Source organism: Jaculus jaculus, chromosome 1 (assembly GCF_020740685.1).
Source record: "Jaculus jaculus isolate mJacJac1 chromosome 1, mJacJac1.mat.Y.cur, whole genome shotgun sequence".
Classification (NCBI taxonomy): Eukaryota; Metazoa; Chordata; class Mammalia; order Rodentia; family Dipodidae; genus Jaculus; species Jaculus jaculus.
The window spans coordinates 248487068-248511095 of record NC_059102.1 but is presented as its reverse complement, the minus strand read 5'-3'; the positions used below and the strand labels follow the sequence as shown (position 1 = coordinate 248511095).

The 24028-nt window shown below is 39.5% G+C and overlaps 1 protein-coding gene across 1 annotated transcript in view; it reads right to left on the bottom strand.

Annotated features, from left to right (window-relative positions):
- The window catches only part of Terb1 (telomere repeat binding bouquet formation protein 1), an 87888-nt gene that overhangs the window by 62205 nt on the left and 1655 nt on the right, over window positions 1-24028 (bottom strand). The window contains exons 2-7 of the mRNA XM_045142864.1: window positions 20407-20517; window positions 19807-19935; window positions 16224-16355; window positions 7331-7391; window positions 7131-7243; window positions 6793-6915 (exon numbers count right to left, since the gene is read on the bottom strand). Of these exons, the coding sequence (XP_044998799.1) occupies window positions 6793-6915; window positions 7131-7243; window positions 7331-7391; window positions 16224-16355; window positions 19807-19935; window positions 20407-20517 (669 nt within the window). The remainder of the gene's footprint in view (window positions 1-6792; window positions 6916-7130; window positions 7244-7330; window positions 7392-16223; window positions 16356-19806; window positions 19936-20406; window positions 20518-24028) is intronic.

Sequence of the window (24028 nt, the reverse complement as noted above, 5' to 3'; positions counted from 1 at the left end):
TCCTTGGCTTACACCAGTCAATTTATACACAATGCAACCCTGCATAAGTTCTCAAGACACAGGCATAATAGCAAGCCTCTCACACCAACTTCTTCTAGCCCAGCCCAGGCAAACCTCTTTCTTACCTTCATAAGCTGAACCTCATAGTCCATAGTCCTAACTGCATTCAGGTCTTTCTACTCTGACCAGAATAGTCCATCAAGCTGTACTTACAGCACTGCAGGTCATCTCTTAGGCCAAGGTTTCAAATCCTTCCACATTTCTCTTCAAAATGAGCTCCAAAAGGCTAAAGCCACAGTCAGGTGTCTAGCAACAAATGACACCACTCCTCAGTACCAACTGTACTGCTGCAGCCAGTTTTGCATTAATGTCAGAAACCACCTGATCAAGAGCATCTTTGGGGTTACAGACTTGAGCAAAAGCTCCATCATGGCAGAGGAAAATGATGGCATGAGCAGAAGGTGGACATCAAACCTCCTGGCCAACAACAGATGGACCACAGCAACAGTATAGTATGCCAAACACTGGCATGGGGAAACTGGCTATAACATCCATAAGTCCACCCTCAACAATACACCGCTGACAGGAGGCTTTAATTTCCAATTACCATCAGCTGGGGAACCTAGCATTCAGACCATCTAAGTTTATGGGCGACACCTGAATCAAACCACCACAGTGACACACATTTGTAATCTTAGCACGCAGGAGGTAGAATCAGGAGGATCAGAGTTGAAGACCAGTTTCAACTACAGAGTTAGTTCAAAGCCAACCAAGGCTATATTCTCCATCTTGGAAAAAAAAACCAAAAAAAAAAACAAGGGCTGGAGAGATGGTTTAGTGGTTAAATGCTTGCCTGTGAAGCCTAAGGACCCAGTTTTTGAGGCTTAATTTCCCAGGACCCACATTAGCCAGATGCACATGCCTGGAGTTCGTTTGCAGTGGCTGGAGGGCCTGGCGCACCCATCCATTCTCCCTCCCTCCCTCCCTCTCTCTGTCTGTCTGTCACTCTCAAATAAATAAATAAAAATGATTTAAATTTAAAAAAAAAGAAACAAGCAAAACAAATAAAAACCCAAACATGCCTGGCATGGTGGTAAACACCTTCAATCTCAGCACTTGGGAGGCAGAGTTAAGAGGATCACTGTGAGTTTAAGGCCAGTCTGTCATTATATAGTGAATTCCACGTTAGCCTGTGCTAGACCGAGATCCTACCTAACTCCCCCCCCCAAAAATAAGAAAAAAGACACTAGAATATTTTTGAGCGTGTTTTGGAGGGCTAATCAAAATCTAAGAGGATACAAATAAGTCATATGGAAACCTACTTTTTTGGACAATGGAACACACAGGAGCCATAGATTATTACTAGAAAATTTTCAGTGTCAGGGATGTCGTTGGCCAGGACTTCCAGTGAGTTGTTGGCCAGAGAGGTCCCTGATGCCCCCAAAGCATTACAGGCCATTGCTGAGGCCCTTGGTTTCCCAACAGGAATAAATGGTAAGACTTTATTGCTGAAGACTCCACATACTTGGGCTGCAAGGTCACTGAGAAACCCTGCTGGAACTGAGCTGAAAACCTCCATGTAGACCAGATGACAGATAGCTGGGAAAAGCCATACTGCATGCAGTTCAATGGGAGAGAGAAATCACCAGTGAAGATACTCAACAGTGGACACTGCAAGTCTTAAGTTTGGCCAGCCAGTACAAATGAGCCAAGGGATGCAATAGTGGCACATCTGTTATGGGGGAAACCAAGTGCCCTCCAATTGGACTGGAGGCCCAATCCATGGGAGAGAATACATCCCTGATACTGAAAACCTAAAACAGGGGGTAGTCATGAGACCTAGTAACATGTGCTGGTGTCTGGCTAACTATATACTAAGCACTTCTTAATTAACTTCTTAACTTAACACTTAATGTTCATACCCTTATGGTAATGCTACTCTCACTTTTGGTTAGAGAACTTTCTCTTTTCAGATGGCAATGACCTTGAGATGACTCAGAAGGTACCATGGTGCTGAGAAGAAGTAACAGAGGAGTGCTCACCATTGAAATATCTGTATCACAACTTCCATGGCTCAGGGTCCATTGCGGAAGAGGTGGCAGAAAGAATGTAAGAAGCAAAGGAATGGTAGGACTCCTTACAACATGCTCCTCCAGACACAAAATGGCCTGGATATCCATGACCTCACACTGCCTGACACTACCTACACAAGACCATCATAATAGGAGGAAAAGATGATGATATCAAAATAAAAGAGAGAGTGATTTAGAGGGGGAAGGAGTATGATAGAGAGTGGAGTTTCAAAGGGAAAAGTGGAAGGGAGGGAATTACCATGGGTTATTGTCTACAGTTATGGAAGTTGTCAATAAAAAAATAAATAATAAATAATTGTCCAATTCAAAGTTGTCAAATTTCATGGCATAAAATTATTTCTCAATTCCTTTATTATCCTCTTTTTTAGCATTTTTAAATATTTATTTATTCATTCATTAAGAGAAAGAGAGGCAGATATATAGAGAGAATGGGCATGCCAGGACCTCTAGCCACTGTAAACAAACTCCAGACACATGTATCACTTTGTGCATCTGAGAATCAAACCTGGATGATTAAGCACTGTAGGCAAACACCTTAACCACTGAGCCATCTCTTCAGCTCTAATTTTGTTAATTTCTAATTTAATTTCACTGTGGTCAGATTATATACTCTTTTGCTATCTCATTCCTCTGTTTCATGAAAATATCTAGGGAGATTAAAAAGTAGCTGCAGGGCTGGAGAGATGGTTTAGCAGTTAAGACTCTTGCCTGCAAAGCCTAAGTACCCAGATCTCACATAAGCCATATGCAAAAAGGTGACACAACTTCAAGGTCACATATGCACACTAGGTGGCACAAGTGTCTGGAGTTAGACTGCAGTGGCTGAGGCCTTGGTGCACCAATTTTCTCCCTCTCTCACTTGCTCTCTCTTTAAAATAAAAAAAAAAATGCTGCCGGGCATGGTGGTGGACACCTTTAATCCCAGCACTTGGAAGGTGGTGGTAGGATTGCTGTGAGTTTGAGGCTACCCTGAGATTACATAGTGAATTCCAGGTCAGCCTGAGCTAGAGTGAGACTCTACCTAAAAAAACAAAAAAAATGCTGCTGTAAACCAGAAATGGTAGCAAATGCTAATCTCAGTATTTGGGAGGTGAGAGGAAGAGACTCAGGTGACAATGCTTTTTCTTGTTTGTTTTTTGTTCATTCAAGGTAAGTTCTTACTGTAGCTCAGGCTGACCTGGAATTCACTATGTTGTCTCAGAGTGGGCTTGAACTCACATCAGTCTTCCTATCTCTGCCTTACCATGTTAGGATTAAAGGTATATGCCACCATGCCCAGCTCAGGAGTTTAAGGTTATCTTCAGCTATACAATGAGATCTAGGTAAGCCTAGGCTACATAAAAACCCTTCTTTCAACCCATACTCCCCCAAAATGTATGCAGCTACCACCAGCAAGATTTTTTTTTTCATTTGCATGTGTGTGGAATGTGTACATGTAGATACACATATGTACATGATGTTGGCCAGGAAGTGATATCCACCCTTTGCTGATGCCATTGTTTTCCCATGCCATCATGGAGCTTCCTCTCAAGTCTGTAAGCTAAAATGAACCCTTTTTTTTTCCTCACAAGGTGCTCTTGGTTGGGTGATTTCTGCCAGCAATGTTAACATGACTCCAACAGCAAAGTTGGTACTGAGAGTGATATCATTGCTGCTAGATACTTGACTAGGTGGCTTTTGGTCTTCTGGAGCTGATTTTCTTTTTCTTTTTTTTTTTTTAATTTTTTTTTGTTTGTTTATTTTTATTTGAGAGCAACAGAGAGAGAAAGAGGCAGAGAGCGAAAGAGAGAATGGGCGCACCAGGGCTTCCCAGCTACTGCAAACTGCGTACGCCCCCTTGTGCATCTGGCTTACATGGGTCCTGGGGAATCAAGCCTTGAACTGGCGTCCTTAGGCTTCACAGGCAAGCACTTAACCGCTAAGCCATCTCTCCAGCCTAGAGCTGATTTTCCAGAGGAAGTGAAAGGATTTCAAATTTTAGCCTAAGAGATGCCTTACAGTGCTATAATTATGCCTTGATGGACCATTCTGGTCAGAGTTGAAAGAGCTCCTAAATGCAGTAAGAACTATGGACTGTGAGGTTTGGCTTGTGAGGTTGAGAAACCGCTTTGCCTAGACTGATCTAGAAGCAGTTGGTGTGAGAAGCTTGCTATTATGCCTGTGTTCTGAGAATTAGTGCAGGGTTGCATTGTGTATAAATGGACTGGTTCTAAGCAGAAGGATATGGCACAGAAAAAAATGAAATTTTGGGGCTGAAACTTCTGCCCTTTAAGTTGCAATTGAAAGATTACAACCATTGAGATTGGGACAACAGAAAGAATTCAGTCTTTTGTCTGTTTGTTTTGTTTTTCAAGGTAGGGTCTCACTCTATCTCAGGCTGACCTGAAATTCACTATGTAGTCTTAGGGTGGCCTTGAACTCACAGTGATCCTCCTACCTCTGCTTCCAGAGTGCTGGGATTAAAGGTGTGCACCACCATACCTGGCTGAATTCAGTCTTTTGAAGAGGCCTGAATGCTGAAAGAGTTCTTCAAAGTCTGCTTTATTCCCCCCTAGATTAACAAATTGGCACCCACCTGGTATTATGGAGTATAAAAGATGTAGGAAATAAAGGTCATTGAGTTTGCAAAACATTTTTGTGTTTTGGAACCAGCAGTGTGAAGCAGGTTTGCTGGATTGCCTGAATTGGAGACTCGATTGAGCCATGAGAATGGGCTGTGGGTTGCAATGGAGACCCACTGAAGATGCCAAGACCATGAGACAGCTGCTAGGGAGAGCTGCCGGCCCTGGATGAAGCACTGTGAGTAGCCTAGCTTAAGGGGCAAAATTAGAACTTCAGAGGCTTGTTGCTGATTAGAATTATCAAACATGGAGATTTGTCACTGACTCTAGTTGTTGGATTTTGAGCTACAGAGTTTGATGTTTGCCTTGTTTAAATCTTGTATTGGTCAAATATTTCTTTGCTATGCCTAATGCCATCTTTTGAAGTATGAGTGTTTATTCTCTACCATTATGTGTTTTGGGGGGATTTTTTTGGTGTTATGGCTCAGTTAAAAGATTTTGGGGGCTGGAGAGATGGCTTAGCGGTTAGGCGCTTGCCTGTGAAGCCTAAGGATCCCGGTTCGAGGCTTGATTCCCCAGGTCCCACGTTAACCAGATGCACAAGGGGCACATGCGTCTGGAGTTTGTTTGCAGTGGCTGGAGGCCCTGGCGCGCCCATTCTCCCTCTCTCTCTCTCCCCCTCTCTCTGCCTCTTTCTTTCTCTGTCTGTTGCTCTCAAATAAATAAATAAAAATAAACAAAAAAAAAGATTTTGGGATTATGGGGATGTTTGAGCATTATTAGGATTGATAAAAACTATGGGGACTTTTAAGGCTGGACCGAATGCATTGCCGTTTACATCATGCATGGTTATCAGTTTATGGGGGCAGGGGTGGAACGTGGTGGATTGATTCAGGTATCCCCCATATACTTAGGTGTTCTGAATGCTTAGGTTTCTAGCTGATGGAGGTTCGGGTCTTAATGCCTCCTGGAGGCAGTGTATTGTTGGGAGCAGGCTTATGGATATTATAGCCAGTTTCCCCTTGCCAGTGTTTGGCAAACTCTCCTGCTGCTCTTAATATTGGCCAGGAGGTGATGAACAGCCTCTACTCATGCCATCGTTTTCCCCTGCCATGATGGAGCTTCCCCTCAAGTCTATAGGCCAAAATAAACCTTTATTTCCCACAAGCTGCTCTTGGTTGGGTGCTTTCTGCCAGGAATGCAAACCTGACTGCAACAGTATGCATGTGTGTCAGAGCCAGAGGTCAATGTTAGTTATCTTCCTTATTCACTCTCCAACTTATTTTTAAAAATGTTTTTATTGGGGTTGGCAAGATGGCTCGGTAGGTAAAGGCACTTGCTTGCAAAACCTGATGGCCCGGCTCGGTACTCATATAAAGCCAGATGCACAGAGTGGCAATATGTCTGGAGTTCATCTGCAGCAGCTGGAAGCCCTGGTGTGCCCATCCCCACCTCATATTCTCTTTTTCTCTCTGCTTGCAAATTAGTAAAAACATTTTTATTTATTTGTGTGTACATGTGTATCTGTGGGCCAAGGCTAATTGGCAGACTTTGCAAGGAAGCACCTTTAAGGACCACTGAACCATCTCTAGCCTTCCACCTTTTTTTTTTTTTTGGTTTTACGAGGTTGGGTCTCACTCTAGTCCAGGCTGACCTGGAATTCACTATGTAATCTCAGGGTGGCCTTGAACTCATGGTGATCCTCCTACCTCTGCCTCCTGAGGGCTGGGATTAAAGGCGTGTGCCACCACAACCAGCTTCTACCTTATTTTTGAGACAGAATTTCTCACTGAAGCTGGAGCTCAATGATTCCACTAAACTTACTAACCAATCAACTCCAGAAGTCTTCCTGTCTCCCCCTCCTAAGCACTGAGATTCCAGGTGTATGAGCACATTGAGTTTTTATGTGAGTGCTGAGGTCTGAACTTAAGTTCTCATGCTTCCATGCACACATTTTACCACTGATCCATCTTCTTAGTCCTTGTTTCTTCTGAGTGTAAATAGATACCAGATAACTCAAATTACATGAAGAAGACGAATTTGTTAATTCAATTCATAAAATAGTGAATTGAATAGGCTTCTGTTATGCTTTGAAATATGTTTCGTTAAGGATGATCCAGCAAATAATGAATACTTACTGTTATTTGCAAGTGTAAATCCAAGAAATGGGCACAGAGGGCGAATTATCTCAGGTTTTATGCACTTCAATAGCCACTCATTAGCATGTGGAAAGAGTGAACAGCAAAACATTTGATTCTCATCTGAAAGGAGGAAATCAATCACTTTTTAATTTGACATCTATAAAATGCTTTTTTTTTTTTTTGGTTGTTCAAGGTAGGGTCTCAACTCTAGGCAAGGCTGACCTAGAATTCACTATGTAGTCTTTAACTCAAAGTAATTCTCCTACCTCAGCCTGCTGAGTGCTGGTTTTTTGCTTGTTTGTTTTTAGTTATATTTAAATATATGAGATAATTACCATTCTGAGGATTGTTGACACAAGCACAAAGAGTACTGCACACTGAAGACCACAACTGATAACTCTGGAAATCATTATCTGGCAAATTCAACTCACATTTTGAAAGAACTGTCCTATTAGATTAAAAAGAAAAGGCAGCAAATTATTATAAATGCATTAATGTTTTAAGCAATTAATAATAAGAAATTGTGCTTACTCACCTGAACAAATGTAACAGAACTTCCATACAACCTGTTTCTCTCACAAGGATTTGTCCAGACCCTTAAAAAAAAAACAAACCATATTACACTAATGACTTTTATTAGAAATAATTTTACATAAATATAAAACAACATATAAATGGTATTTTAATTAGCTTTTAAGCTACCCTGAAGTATTGCAAAGTATAAAAAGAAGTATGGCAGATAAAGCACAGAATTATAGTACATTAAAATCTATAATCAAGAACTGGAGGAATGCTGGGCATGGTGGCACATGCCTTTAATACTAGCACTTGAGAGGCAGAGGTAGGAGGATCACTGTGAGTTCAAGGCTGTCCTAAGACTTCATAGTGAATTCTAGGTCAGCCTAGGCTAGGGTGAAATCTTACCTAAAAAAAAAAAAAAAAAAAAAACCTGAAGGAACTCCCGGATAAGATGGTGGCCCAGGAGGGAAATGAATACAGCAAAATGCACTATTCGATTGAAAAGTGAAGATGTCTAAGTTATTATTAACCACAGCAGAGAAGCAGGAGAGACCAAGATCTTCCAGAAAGGAAGAAACCGGCAAGAATCCTGCCGGGGCACCAGCAGCCCCAATCTGTGAGCCCACCCAGCCGGCTACACAGAGCGGAAGGAGCAGAAACTGTGTGGGGATTTTCCACACATATCAGCCTCCTCACAAGTCAAGAAACCTGAAGAAGTCAGCAGAGACCAGATGAGTAGCTATTGAATGAGAATACAAACAGGACCAGCCAAGCAGCTCCAGTACAATTCAAGGCACCTTGCTAAGTCTCGCATTCCCCAATCGTCAGGGCCATGAATGTCTGAAGAACTTTAACCCCTGGCCACTCAGCACCGAGAGGGATCAAGATGGGCACTCAGCACTGGTGAGATGGGAAGCTATCTCAAAGGTAATAGGTCCTGCATATACAAACCAAGATACATAGGCCTGCACTGGAAATGCTTATCTCTCTTTTCATGTCAGGAAAGGTTATGTATTACATTTGAATGATATATTTGGTTGGCTTTACCCTTCTCAAATAAGCTGTATATTGGTGTTGCCTATTGCTGCCTTTAACATTTCCTGATTTTTAGGATGTCTTTTTCTTAAGTCACGACTGGGGGCAGGGACTGACTTGGAACCCATTTCAGACTACAAATCTCAACCTCCTAGTTGACAGGATTAAGGGTATGGCAACACACACCATTAGGGACTTTGGCTTTACTAGATTATCTGTTCATTTTAATCCCCACGCTAGGGTAAATACTCTGGGCTGGTTTTGATTGAATGTCTATCTTGCTCAGTTGAATTTTGGAATTTGCCAGTAATTTGCTTCACCCGGCCTACTACAAGATTTGAATAGCAGGAAAACTCAACACCTAGGGTCACTTCTGTTTCTCTTGGAGTCCAAGAGTTACACCTGGCACCTTAAACTCCTATACTGAAGGTATATAAAGTCGGATCTACACAGCTAAGAACACTGCAGATAATCAGAAAACCCAAGCATTAAATTAACTGAAGATGGAAAAATCCCTACATTATAATACAAGAAACACAAAAAAATCAATACTATACAATCCCACCAAAAATTATAAATCCATCAGAAATTACCTACAGTGAGACTACAAGATGAAACAGATAGATGAAATGCCTGGCAAAGATTTCAAAAACAATGATTTTATCTATGTTTGGAGAAAATAACGAAGAAAACCAACTCCTGAAGGAATCCCAAGAGAACACAGGAAACCAACTTAATGAAATAAGTAGTTAAATATAAAACATGAGTAAGAAAATAGAAATAATAAAAAAACTAATCAGAAATATTAGAAATTAAAAAACAGAGCAAATCAAACAGAAAACTCTCTAGAAAGTCTCATCAGTGGAACGAATGAAGGAGAGGACAGAATATCTACACTAGTTAGGTGGCAGAGCTAATACAGTCCAACAAAGAAAAAGACAAACTAATAGGAAGGCAGGAATGGGAATTTCAAGATATTCAGGACAGTATGAAAAGATCAAAACTAAGAACTCAGGGCATAGTAGGAGGAGAAGAAATGCACTCCAAAGACGTAACAGCTGTCTTCAACAAAACTGTAGAAGAAAACTTCCCCAAGTAGGGAAAGTGATGCCAATATAGATACAGGAAGCCTATAGAATACCAAACAGACAAAATCAAGAAAGAACCTCTCCCCATCATATTATAATTCAACTATACAACCCACAAACCAAAGAAAATATATTGAAAGCAGTTAGAGAGAAAAATCAAGTCACCATACACAGGCAAGCCCATCAGGATAAAAGATCACTCAACACAAACTTAAAAAGCCAGAAGGGCTTGGAATGATATATTCCAAGTTCTAAAAGATAACAACTGTCAACCAAGGTTACTTTATCCTGAAGTTATCCATTCAAATAGACAGAGAAATAAGGACATTCCATAACAAAAATAGGCTAAAGGAATAATGAACAACACCAAACCAGCTCGATAGAAAATACTTGAAAGAATCCTCCATGCTGAAGAGAAAGAGAAGCTCACACATAAAAAACCTTGATTACTAGTTAATATGAGAGAGCAAAGGTAAAACTGGAAGAACTACAAAATAAGAAAAATGGCAAAAATAAACACACACCTTTCAATAATAACTCTTACTATCAATGCTCTCTGTGCTCCAACCAAAAGACACAGGTGTGCAGAATGGGTTAAAAAGCAGAATCCTTCTATTTGTTGCCTTCAAGAAACTCACCTTTCCACAAAAGATGGACACTCTCTTAGGGTGAAAGGTTGGAAAACAGTATTTAAAGCAAATGGGCCTAGAAAACAAATAAGTGTTGCTATCCTAATATCCTGACAGGGTAGACTTCAGGCCAACCTTAGTTTGGAAAGATAAGGAAGGTCACTTTATACAGATTAAAGGAACACTCCAATACAAGGACATTACAATCCTAAATGTATATGTACTTAACATGGGGGCTCCCAATGTCATCAAACAAACATATGAGAATGAAGGTCACAGATAACACCAAACACAGTGGTAGTGGGTGTCTTCAACACCCCATTCTCATCAACTGACAGGTCATCCTGGCAAAAAGTAAACAGAGATGTATCGGGATTAAATGAGATACTAGAACAAATGGACCTAACTGATACTTATAGAATGTTTCACCCAAATGCTGCAGAATACACATTCTTTTCAGCACACATGAAACATTCTCTAAAATAGACCATATATTGGAACACAAAGCAAATCTTAACAATTACATGAAAATTGAAATGATTTCTTGCAAGCTATCTGATCATAATGGGAATACACTATAAATCAATAGCAAGAAAAGCTACAGAGTATACACAAAATCATGGAAACTAAACAATGCACTACTAAATGATAAATGGGTCAATGAAGAAATCAAGAAGGAAATCAAAAAATCATAGGATCACATGATAATGAGAATACAAACCAAAACTTTTGGGACACAATGAAGGCAGTCCTAAAGGGAAATTTATTGCTTTAAGTGCCTATGTTAAGAAATTACAAAGGCTGCAAGTAAACAACTTCATGCTTCACCTTAAGGCCTTGTAAAAAGAACAAGGCAAACCAAAAATCAATAGATTAGACGAAATAGTAAAGATTAGGGCAGATATTAATGAAGTAGAAACAACAAAAAAATCCAAAGAACCAATGAAACAAAACACTGGTTCTTTGAAGGAATAAACCACATTGAAAAACCCTTAGCAAATCCGACCAAAAGAAAGAGAGAAGAGACACAAATTAATAAAGTTAGAGGAGAAAAATGTACCATCACAACAGATAACAGAGAAATTCAAAAACTCATAGGGACATACTATAAGATCATGTACTCCATGTCCTTGTAGTACCTGACACTACCTACACAAGACCATCATAATAGGAGGAAAAGAAGAGGACATCAAAATAAAAGAGACTGATTGTGAGGGTAGAAGGGGTATGATGGAGAGTAGAGTTTCAAAGAGGAAAGTGGGGAGAGAGGGAGAATTAGCATGGGTTATTATCTGTAATTATGGAAGCTGTCAATAAAAAAATTGGAAAAAAAAACTGGAGAGATGGCTTAGTGGTTAAGGTGTTTGCCTGCAAAGGCTAATGAATGGAGTTCGATTCCCCAGTGCCCACATAAATCCAGATATACAAAGTGGTACATGCATCTTGAGTTCTTTTGCAGCAGCTGGAGGTCCTGGCTCATCCATTCTTTCTGTCTCTTTTCTATATCTCTCTGCTTGCAAACAAATACAATTTTTTTTAATCTATAATCAAGATTATGAGATCAAGAAGGAATTCTTTACTCACACCAGCCTTGAAAAGTTGAAAAACCTTAAGGAGAAGCCAACAGGGTCTAGCTGGGCAACTTCAGAGAATGTTCCACACCCTTCCCTCCCCAATAAGGAAGCACCAGGAACCACTGGAGCTCTCATGGCTCTATGTGATCAGAGCCACCTCTTCCCTTACTTGCAGCATCCCTCCCCCACTCAGCAATAAGTACAGCTGATCTGAACTGCACATTGTTCTAACCCGCTGAGGCAAGCCTACAGTGTACTAAAGAGGGAAACAGCTTCACATTCAACATAAATGAGATAGAAGCCACCCCAAAGGCAGGCATGTCCAACAGCTTAGATCACTTTTGCTGTTATTCTGGGAGTAATATAGAAGCTACATCTGGTACTTTGAACTCCTATTCTGAAGATATAATTTCTTATTTACATACATAAGAACACAGCAGATAACTCGAAAATACAAGCAATTGAAATCGCTTGAGATGCAAAATTTCTATGAAATAATACAAGAAACAGAAAAATCAAGACAATATAATTCCTCCAAAAATCATAAATCCAACAGAACTGACTTCTAGTGACACTGAAATAGATAAAATGCCAGAAAGTTCAAAAGAATTATAAGTATGTTCAAAGAAATAAAAGAAGGAATCAAAGAAAACTAACTTCTGATGAACAGAAGACATCAACTTAATGAAATAAGGAGTTTCATAAAAGGTTTCAGGTCTAGAAGTTCCTGACAAAGAGACAAACACATTAATAAGAAGGGATGAGTGGGAATTTCAAGTCATTTGGGACACTATGAAGAGATCAAGCTTAAGACTTCAAGGTATAGAGGAAGGAGAAGTATGCCAATCTAAAGGCATAATAATTATTTTCAACCAAGCTGTAGAAGGAAATTTCCCCCAAATGGGGAAACAGATGCCAATACAAATACAGGAGGCATTTAGATCACCAAACAAACAAGACCAGAAAATAACTTCTGCTTGCCATATTGTAGTCACTCTATTAGATACAGTATAATGAAAATATATTGAAAGCAGTAAGAGAGAAGCACCCAGTCACCTAAAAAGGCAAACCCAGCAGGGTAACAGCAGATTAAACATTAAAAACCAGAAGACATTTCAGGGTGCCTCCATGGAAGGAAACAAACCAGTGGAAGGTCAGAGGGAAGCAGGGCTGCATGCCACTGGGAGACAGGACTGAACACCAGGTTTGTGCACCAGGACTAGAGGCCATTCTAGGGCACCTACCTGGGAGGGAACCAGTCAGGGGAAGGTCCGCAGTGAGCAGCCTACCAACCTGGTTTCTACTTCTCACACCCATTTTGCAAGACCGCCCCTCCCCAGCCAAAAAAAATATTATCTAAAGAAGAGCTGACGCAAAGAACAACTGTGTACCAGCTTCAGGTCCCAGGAGAAGCTTGAAGGAGCTGATCTCACTCCAGAAAGCCAGATAGCAAATAGATATGGAAGATCAGCACCCAGCTTGCCAGGTCACTAGGCAAGCCAGGCCTCCCAAGGTCTTATCCAGAAATGCCAGGAAGTGGCACACAGAAAAACAGACCCTCTTCAAATTCAAATGCACTCACCCCAATCCAGTGTCTTCAATCTCACACTCACCATTAGCTATTTAGACCAGGCCACTCAACACAAGCTACACATGAGATACCATTGCTGCATGCTAAGTGAGACAAATGATCTGGAGCTAGATAGACTCCAACACAAAGCAAACAATACACAACACCTAGCAAAGGGGTCCCCACCAAGACTAACTAGTCTCACAATGGAAGCCTTCAATGAAAGCTTAGAGGAAACCCAAGACATAGAAGCTCAAAATGAAATCTCAACAAGTATTTTAAACAAACTTTAAAAGACCATGATCAAATGGTTGGTGGAAGGGAAGAAAATGGACAAAGAGTAATCAAACAGGAATTCCAAGAATGGCTAAAGAAAATGGAAGAAAACTGGTACAAAGAATTCAAATTACAAATCAAAGGATGGCTCAATGAACTAGAAGAAATGCAACAAAATGAACTCAGAGGGTGGATGAAGGAAATGAAAGATAATCAGTAAGAACAACTTAACCGATGGCTTAAGGAAACCAAAGAGAATCAACCAACAGTACTCCACAGATGGTGTAATGAAATCAATCAAAAAGAGATCAACAGTAGGCTAAAGAAATTTGAGGAGAATCAAAACATAAATGAGGGCTGAAGAGATAGCTTAGCACTTAAGGTGTTTTTAGGGTGCTTGCATGCAAAGGCTAACGACCTAGGGTTTGATTCTCCATACTCATATAAAGCCAGATGCACAAAGTGGTGCATGCATCTGGATTTCCTTTGCAATGGCTGGAGACCCTGGAATGCTCTTTGTGTCTGTCTCTGTATCTGTCTCTGCTTGCAAATAAAGAAAATATTTTTTTTAAATGAGCTTCAAGGCCAAAGAAACAAGCTCAATGAGGACATAATCAAATGCAGGAATGATCTTCAAGACACAAAGAAGGTCAAATCAAGAAATAACATACTCATTTTCTATCTGCCATTTTTTTCTCTCTCTCAAATAATAAATAAAAATATTTTTAAAGGGGTGTGGGCTCAATTCCCCAATATCCACATAAAGCCAGATGCACAAGGTGGTACATGCATCTGGAGATCTTTTATAGTGGCTGGAGGCCCTGGAATACCTATTCTTTTTAGCTGCCTCCTTCTCTCTCTCTTAAATAAATCAATAAATATTTTAAGGGGGGGAAGCTAGGAAGCAAAGTGGTTAAAGGCACTTGATTGTAGAGTCTGATGGCCTGGGTTTAATTCCACAAAATAAAAGCCAGATGCACAAAGTGGTACATACATCTAGAGTTGTGGTAAAGGGCCCTGATGCACCCATACTCATTCTATCTGCCTCTCTCTCTCTCTCTCTCTCTCTCTCTCTCTCTCTCTCTCTCTCTCTCAAATAAGTAAAAATATTTTAAAAGAAATGAAAATGGAATTCAAGCAAGAGATGAAAATGCTAAATGAAAACCTAACAGAAAACAAAAATGCAATAATCCTCTTAAAAGACTCATAAGAAAATTTCACCAACAGAACAAACCACCTGGAGGACAGAATTTTGGAACTCAAGCACAAGACAGAAGAATTAAATTGAGACTCCAAAAACACTGTCAAGTTCAAAAACAAAAAGTGTAAACAGAGCATGAGGAACTTTGGGACACCTTAAAAAGACCAAATACTTGGATCACAGGTATACAGGAAAGGGAAGAAATAAAGGCCAAGGGCATAGAGAATATCTTCAACAAAATTACTGAAGAAAAATTTCCCCACCTTACAAAACAGAGACAGATCCAGGTACAGGAGGTGCACTGAACACCAAATAGGTAGGACCAGAGAAGAGAAACCTCATGCCACATAATAATCAACCACTAAACATAGAAAACAGAATACTAAAAGCTACAAGAGAAAACCAGCTCCATTACATACAAAGATACAAAGCACAATTGTAGTGGGTGACTTCAATACCTCCCTCTCACCAACTGTCAGGTCATCTCAGCAAAAAATAAGCAGAGAAGCATCTGTATTAAATGACATCATAGAAAAAAAGACAATTGTGGAAGATACACTATTCTTAGAGACTAAACATCCAAACTTCTAAAAATTATGAAATAGCTGTTTTACATTGTTAGTCTATTACAATATAAAAATATGCTCCAAAGTAAAAAACAAAAAAACATTCAATCTTTCCTAGGTTTTCTAAAGCATCAAAATAAAATCTAGAAGCATTTTTAAGTGCTTAACAATTTGAAGAATTAACTGAAGTAATGTTTTAAAAAGTCTTAGCCCCAGGCTGGAGAGATGGTTTAGCAGTTAAGGCATTTGCCTGCAAAGCCACAGGATTCCAGTTCGATTCTCCAGGACCCATGTAAGCCAGATGCACAAGGGGGCACATCCATCTGGAATGTGGAGTTCATCTGCAGTAGCTGGAGGCCCTGGCGCACCCATTCTCTCCCTCTCTCTCTGCCTCTTTCTTTCTCCCAAATAAATAAATTTTTTAAAAGTCTTAGTTTGGCTGGTAGGCATTTCTGACCACTTTGTATTGTATTTTCAACTTTATGTAAATTCAAAATTAAAATAAGATTAAAATTAAAATAAGAACAATAAACCTCATGCCAAAATGATCAATTCAACAAAAATCAGTTCATTCAATACTTGACTTTTTCTTTTGAAGGTGCTATATTTCAGTGTCATTAAATGGTACAAATCACCTGACTTATTCCTTAAAATTAAAAAATATCAAATGACTAAGTGCATACTATTAATTCCTATCAGAATTTGAGATTAAAAAAAAAACATACTGATAAAACTAGACTGGAAGGATTAATGATAACTGATCCAAATTAATTACTTAAATGTTTTTAGGCCAGGTGTGGTGGCATACACCTTTAATTCCAGTGCTCAGGAGGCAGAGGTAGAAGGATCACTGTGAGTTCAAGGTCATCCACTGATACAACATAGTGAATTCCAGGTCAGCCTGGGCTACAGTGAGACCCTACTTTGAAAAAAGTAACTATTTTAAGCATTCATAAGAAAATATACTTACTATTATGTGAAACCAGAACCAAAACCATATAGAGAGACATTCTTTTCAAACTTGTGTTTGAATCATCATTAGATAAGAGCAAAATTAAGTCTCCAAATAACTCTGAGGTACACAAAGTTTGCTGACAATAAACTGAAACATAAAATACAATTTTTGTTTTAATAAATTAGCACAAGCCAGTTTTAAAATTTGCTGAATAAAAACATAAAATTGTCAAACTAAAAATGGTTCCCAACTACATTTCACTAAGTTTACACTTATTAAAATTATAACAAAATTTCTGACAATTTGATATGTACTTACTTTAGGTAGATTAAACAGAGCAGCAATAAAAGTACTAGATCTGTCAGGTGTGGTGGTACATGCCATTCATTAATCCCGGCACTTGAGAGGCAGAGGTATGAGGATTGCCGTGAGTTTGAGGCCAACTTGAGAACTACATAGTGAATCCCAGGCCAGCTTGGGATACAGTGAGACCCCATCTCAAAAATCCAAAAAACAAAACAAAACAAAACAAAAAGGTACTAGATCTAAGTCTCAAATCATGCACTAAAATCCTTTAGAATTTCCAATAAAAAGCTAATCAAATAAAGAAATTATTTTTAAGTATTTTTACTTATTTGTGAGCAGACAGAGATAGAAGATAAGACAGAATAAGTGTGCCAGGACCTCCAGCTCCTGCAAACAAATTCCACATGCATGCGCCACTTTGTGCATCTGGCTTTACATGGGTACTATGGAATCAATCCCAAGTCGTTGGGCTTTGCAGGCAAATGCCTTAACTTCTGAGCCATTTCTCCAACCCAGATAAAAAAATTAAACTCAGACAAAAAAATTCAAGAGGATAACTTTTAGAAATTCTGTAATCTTTGGAAAACAGAAGAACAACCAATATTTGTGCTTTTTAAATATTTATTCATTTTAAGAGAGAGATAAAGAGAGAGAATGGGCATGTCAGGACCTCTAGCTGCTGCAAACAAACTCCAGACACATGCTCCCCTTGTGCATCTGGCTTATATGGGCCCTGGGGAACTGAACCTGGGTCCTTTGGCTTTGCAGACAAGTGCCTTACCTGCTATGCCATCTCTCTAGCCCTGTGCTATTTTTTGAGACTTTTGGCAGAACAAGTATTTTCAGAACTCAAAACTGAAGCTGGACATGTTGTAATCTTAATACTTGAAAGTCAAAGCAGGAGAATCATGAGTTTAAAGTCCAAACATCCAGGAAATAAACACAACCCTTAAAAATGAGAGCTGTGTGAAATAGCTATAGCTTTGGCCCCACCTACTCAAGAGGCTGAGGCAGGACTGTGATTTCCAAGCCAGTCTAAGGCACACAGTGTGACTGCCTTAAAAGGGAGGGGTTGCTGGAGAGGTGGCTTAATGATTAAGGTACTTGCCTACAAAGCCTAAGGACCCAGATTCAATTCCCCAGTACCCACATAAAGCCAGATGCACAAGGTGGAACATGTGCCTGGAGTTAGACTGCATTAGATGGAGACCTGGGAATGCCAATTCTCTCTCTTTCTCTCATTTAAAAAAAAGGGAGGGGCGCTGGAAAGATGGCTTAGCAGTAAAGGCCTTTGCCTGCAAAGCCAAAGGAACCCAGTTCAATTCTCCAGGACCCACGTAAGCCAGATGCACAAGGGGGCACACGCATCTAGAGTTCTTTTGTAGTGGCTGGAGGCCCTGGCATGCCCATTCTCTCTCTCTCTCTTTCTCTCTCTCTCTCAGTCCCTACCCCTTTTTCTCTTGAATAAATTTAAAAAAAAAAATTTTTTTTAAGCCTGGCATGGTGGCGCACACCTTTAATCCAGCATTTGGAAGGTGGAGGTAGGAGAATTGCTGTTAAGTTTGAGGCCACTCTGAGACTACATGCTGAATTCTAGGTTAGCCTGGACTAAAGTGAAACTCTACCTCAAAAAAAAAAAAAATAAGTAAAAATAAATAATAATAAAAATAGAAAAAAAACTGCCTAACAGTGCTATCTTTTTTTATACCTGTGCAATATTCAGAATTTTACAAAAAGAATTTGGTATTTGGGATTGCAGTTCAGTGGTACAGTGTATGTTAATGATGTGTGAGTTATTGGCCTCAATTCCTATTTCCAAAAAATTAAAAAGATACTAAATAATTTGGTCATAGTAGCATAATCAATGTTTTCCCAGTGTCTAGAAACAAGATATTAAGCCCTATTTCAAAGACAAGGCTAAATTATTTATCTCTATATCCTCAATGCCTAGTATTGACCTTGGTTCTTCTATTTATTTTTAAATTTCTATTGATAATTTTTAAAAGTATAGTTCCTTATCTTATTTGTGTGTGTGTGTGTGTGTGTGTGTGTATGAATGTGCCAGGGTCTCTTACCACTGCAAATGAATGCCTGTCAGGCTTTATGTGGGTTGCTGGGAACTGAACCTGGGCTAGCAAGCTTTGTAAACAAGCACCTTTACCCACTGAGCCATCTCCTCAACCTCTATTATACAAGTAATATAATTTATGTTGATCATAATCCTCTCCCATTATCTACTTGTCTTCCCATCTAATCCTTCTCCTACCCTGGTGGCTTTTTTTTTTTCTTGTGTGTATATGACCCTCTGAATCTAATTAGTGCAGCCTGCATGAGCATGGGTGAAGGATTAATTTACCAAAGCATATGCAATTTACCAGTGGTTACACCACCGAATAAACTCCTGTTCCCCCAGAGCAAGAACTTGATTCTTTTTTTTTTTTTTTAATTTTTATTTATTTGAGAGCGACAGACACAGAGAGAAAGACAGATAGAGGGAGAGAGAGAGAATGGGCGCGCCAGGGCTTCCAGCCTCTGCAAATGAACTCCAGACACGTGCGCCCCCTTGTGCATCTGGCTAACGTGGGACCTGGGGAACCGAGCCTCGAACCAGGGTCCTTAGGCTTCACAGGCAAACGCTTAACCGCTAAGCCATCTCTCCAGCCCAAGAACTTGATTCTTAATAATTGATGAAAACAAAGAAATACATAATTGGTTTGACAAGCTGATGGTTTAGCTTCAACCTCACTTTAAGTATGTTGTAGGAAAGCATTTTTTTTCTTTTTCTTTTTTTTTGGTTTTTCTAGGTAGGGTCTCACTCTAGTCCAGAGTGACCTGGAACTCACTCTGTAGTCCCAGGCTGGCCTCGAACTCACTGCGATCGTCCTACTTCTGCCTTCCCAGTGCTGGGATTAAAGGTGTGCACCACCATGCCCACTCAGAAAATGTCCTTACCAACATGAATTTCTATGCCCAAAGCATACAAGATGGCTGTGGATTATCGTTATAGTTTAAGTAGCCTATATAACTATTAAAAACAAGTTAAGTGCCGGGCGTGGTGGCGCACACCTTTAATCCCAGCACTTGGGAGGCAGAGGTAGGGGGATTGCTGTGAGTTCAAGGCCACCCTGAGACTCCATTCGAATTCCAGGTCAGCCTGGGCTGGAGTGAGACCCTACCTCAAAAAACCAAAAAAATTAAAAAAAAAAAAAACAAGTTAAAAAGATGTATAATTCTCAAAATATGTTTAAGTAAACACAATGCTTGAAGGATAAATAAAATTTTATATTTTTACCATTTCCTGCTGCAATTGCTGCCATTACGTATAAGGCTCCTTCTTTTACCATGCTATGTTCACTTGACTTTGCAAGATTTTTTACAAACATCAAACCACCAATATCCCGAAAATAAACACCTGCATTACCTGTAGGGTTTGCAGACAAAGCAAAATGGAAATGGTTATTATCTTTGACAATCTGTTAAGAATAAAAAAAGACCAAATGAAGTAATATAATACATAGAGTGAGTTGAAGAGAAACAACCATGTATGCTGTTATTTCATAAGACCAAAGAATTAGAATTAAAAACAAAACTAAAAACAGAACACAGAATAAACATAGACGCATAGACGCACCTGCCTGTAATCCCAGCACTTGTAAGTGTGGGCAGCAGGATCAGTAGATCTTCTTCAGCTATATAACTAGTTCAATACCAACCTGGGTTATATGAGCAAGCAACAACAAAAAGATCCAGATTCCATGTGTAGTGTGTGGAGGTGCATGCACACCATCCCAGTAATTGGAAGGCAAAACCAGGAGAATCAAGAGAATTGAGTTTGAGACCGAAAAGAAAAAGGAACTAGGATCATGAATAAAGGCTCACTATCATGTCTTACTATTTTGTTCACAAATTGAATACATAGTGATCAAAGCTTCCTTTTGTGCCGAGGGGTTGTCCATTTGATATTTTAGACACTCCAATAGTAAATTCAGGTCAGTCTTCATTTCTAGAGAGAAAAAAATTTTTCATTATTTTTAACCAGTTTTCTTTCTAAGACCAAAACTTAAATTCTATTTTCTAATTACATACCTTTGAAATATATATGTATATTGGAGGTAGGGTCTCACTCTAGCTCAGGCTGACCTGGAATCCACTATGTAGTCTCCGGGTGACCTCAAACTCATGGTGATCCTCCTACCTCTGCCTCCCGAGTCCTGGGATTAAAGGCATGCACCACCACACTCAAATTACCTTTGAAATATTTTATTCTTAAAATGAGTGTTGTGAAGTCAGGTCTCTGCCTCCCTTAGTTCTGGGTTACAGGTCTGCATGACCATGCCCAAATATTTTACATAGGTTCTGGAGATCAAACTCAGATTTTCATGCTTGCATAGCAAGTGCTCTTACCTACTGAGTTATCTCCCCAATCCCAACTTGTTTACTTTTGTTCTTTCAGTCAAGTCTCATTCTAGCCCAGTCTGACTCACAGTTGATCCTCCTACCGCTGCCTCCCAAATGCTGGGATTAAAGGCATTCACAACCATTTTTTAAAATTATTTCTTGTTTATTTTTATTTATTTATTTGAAAGTGACAGAGAGAGAAAGAGGCAGAGAGAGATAAATAGAGAGAAAGAGAGGAAGGGAGGGAGGGAGAGAGAGAGAAATATGAATGGGCGTGCCAGGGCCTGCAGTCGCTGCAAACGAACTCCAGATGCGTGTGCCCCCTTGTGCATCTGGCTAACGTGGGTCCTGGGGAATCAAGCCTCGAACCAGGGTCCTTAGGCTTCACAGGCAAGCGCTTAACTGCTAAGCCATCTCTCCAGCCCCATTTTTTTTTGTATTTTATTTATTTATTTGCAAGCAGAGAGAGATAGAAGAAACAGACAGACAGAATGGGTGCACCAGGGCCTCCTACCACTGCAAAAAACTCCAGATGCATGTGCCACTTTGTGTATCTGGCTTTATGTGGGTAATGGGAAATGCAACTCTGGTCATTAGGCTTTGTAGGCAAGAGCCTTAACCACTAAACAATCTCTCCAGCACCCAATTTATAATTTTTTTTTGAGATAAGGTCTTACAATATTCCAAGCTGATCTCAATTTCAAAATCCTCATGTCTCAGCCTTTTGAGGAACTGGCATTATAGGGGGACACTAGTGTTCTATGAGACTTGCATTATCATTATACTAGAACTATTACTATTAGAAACAAAACTGTGAGCCGGGCGTGGTGGCGCATGCCTTTAATCCCAGCACTTGGGAGGCAGAGGCAGGAGGATCGCCATGAGTTCAAGGTCACTCTGAGACTATATAGTGAATTCCAAGTCAGCCTGGACCAGAGTGAGACTCTACCTCAAAAACCCCAAAAAAAGAAACAAAACTGTGAACCAATATTCACCATGAATATGCATGCAAAAAGTCTGAACAATTTTACTAAATTCAGTAATACAGCAAAATAATAATATATCATAACCACGTGGATTTATCTAAGGAAAGTGGGGTAGGTTTAATCTTTGAAAGAAAATAAATCCATATAATATAATAAACTTAAAACCTTTTAAGGATTTAAATTACATACTTTGGCTGATTTTTAAAACTAACATTTAGAGTTCTGAAAGATACAGAATGAAGAGGACATAAAAATATAAAGGAGCACACTTAAAGAATCTAAGATATTAGCCAGGTGTGGTGGTGCACACCTATAATCCCATAATCCCAGCACTCAAGAGAGTGAGTTAGGATGATTCTGGGACTGCAGAGTGAGTTTTCCAGGTCAGCCTGGGCTAAAGTGAAATCCTACCTCAAAAAACAAAACACACACACACACACACAAGAGGACTCAAGACATATTAGTCAATATTTAGTCTTCCTTTTGAAAGAAATTCAACTGGCAATTTAAAATAATTTGTGCTATGATTTGTTAGGAAAAAATACAGTGTAATGGTTATTTTGAATTAACTGGCTTTGGACAACAACAAATATTCATTGGTTATTTTTATTGTTGTTTTTTGCTTTTCAAGGTATGGTCTCCTGGTCATTAGTTATTACATATATTAATAACAGCTATAATAAGGTGGTAAGTATTTATGGGTATTAATCTCACATTAACAGCATGTAAAAGAAAATTTCTGATGTGCATGGTTATTTTCAGTTCTATGCAGATGCAAGAACCTTCTCCTCTATGCATTCCTCCTTGTACTTCCCTTCCCTCTCATAGTCTGACATATCCTACTACACTACTCTTCCCAGGAAAAGCACCTATTGACATTATGGACATTTACAACTATCACATTTCATCTTGGTTTGACCTTCTCTAACTGAGAAACTTAGTTCTTTCATTAATTCCTGAAGAAAACAATAAATTCTGAAATGTATATAATACCAAAAATACAGCAATAGAAGAAAATAAGATTAAATAAATCTAAAATTTTAAATACTGAAGTTTCAGGATACCATCCAGAATGTGAAAAGCAGTTTAGTTTGGAAGGCAATACCTACAAATCAGATATCCAATAAAGAGCTTGTGTTTGGAATACATAAAAAACTATACAGGGGCTAGGGAATGTGTTAGTCAGTGTGCTTGCCATGCGAACATGAGCAGGACCTGAGCTCAGATTCTCAGCACCCACATAAATGCCAGACATGATGCTTCATGCCTGTAATCCTAGTGCTGATGAGGTAGAGATAGAAGAAACTCTGGGACTTGCTGGCTTAGTTAGCTGTAGCTGGTTCAGAGAGTTCCATATTCAGTAGAAATCCTGTCTCAAAAAAACTAGATGCAGAATAACTGAGGAAGACACCCTTAAGCCAGCTTCTGGCTTCCACTTGCACAAGTGCCCACACATATGAACATGTACACCAACACATACACAAGCAAAAAAAAGACCACCTAATTTTAAAATGTAAGAAGGATTTGAATACACATTTCTACAAAGAAGATAAATTGCCAAAAATTATATCAACAGATACATATCGTCTGTCATTCAGGAAATGCAAACTAAAACACAACTCTATCATACCGTTATTAAATAACTGATGAGTGTTGAAGGATAGATACCTTTCACCCTTCTGCTGTGTCCAGCCACGACTCCTAGAGTTTCCTAGTGAGAATATGCTATAGATACCCCTAACAATTTGCTTGATAACATATTTTTCTGTTGGCCTTCCCTGTCTTAAATTTCCCTACTTCCCAGCCACTGTTCCCTGGATTTCTCTAAAAGAAGTAGGTACACTGCAATCCTTGTCTCAAAGTCTATTGGGGGGGGGGGGGCCTGCTGTGTTATGTAAAATAGCTAGCCACAGTAGCACACACCTTTAATCCCAGCACTCAGGAGGCAGAGGTAGGAGAATTACTGAGTCAGCCTGAAACTACACAGTGAATTCCAGGTCAGCCTAGACTTCTGCAAGACCCTACCTAAAAAAAAAAAAAAAAAAAAGTGAGATGTGGGACTGGGGTTAAAGATTTGATAATAGACTATAATAAATGATCTGACAGAGGCATCACTACTTTCTAACTTCT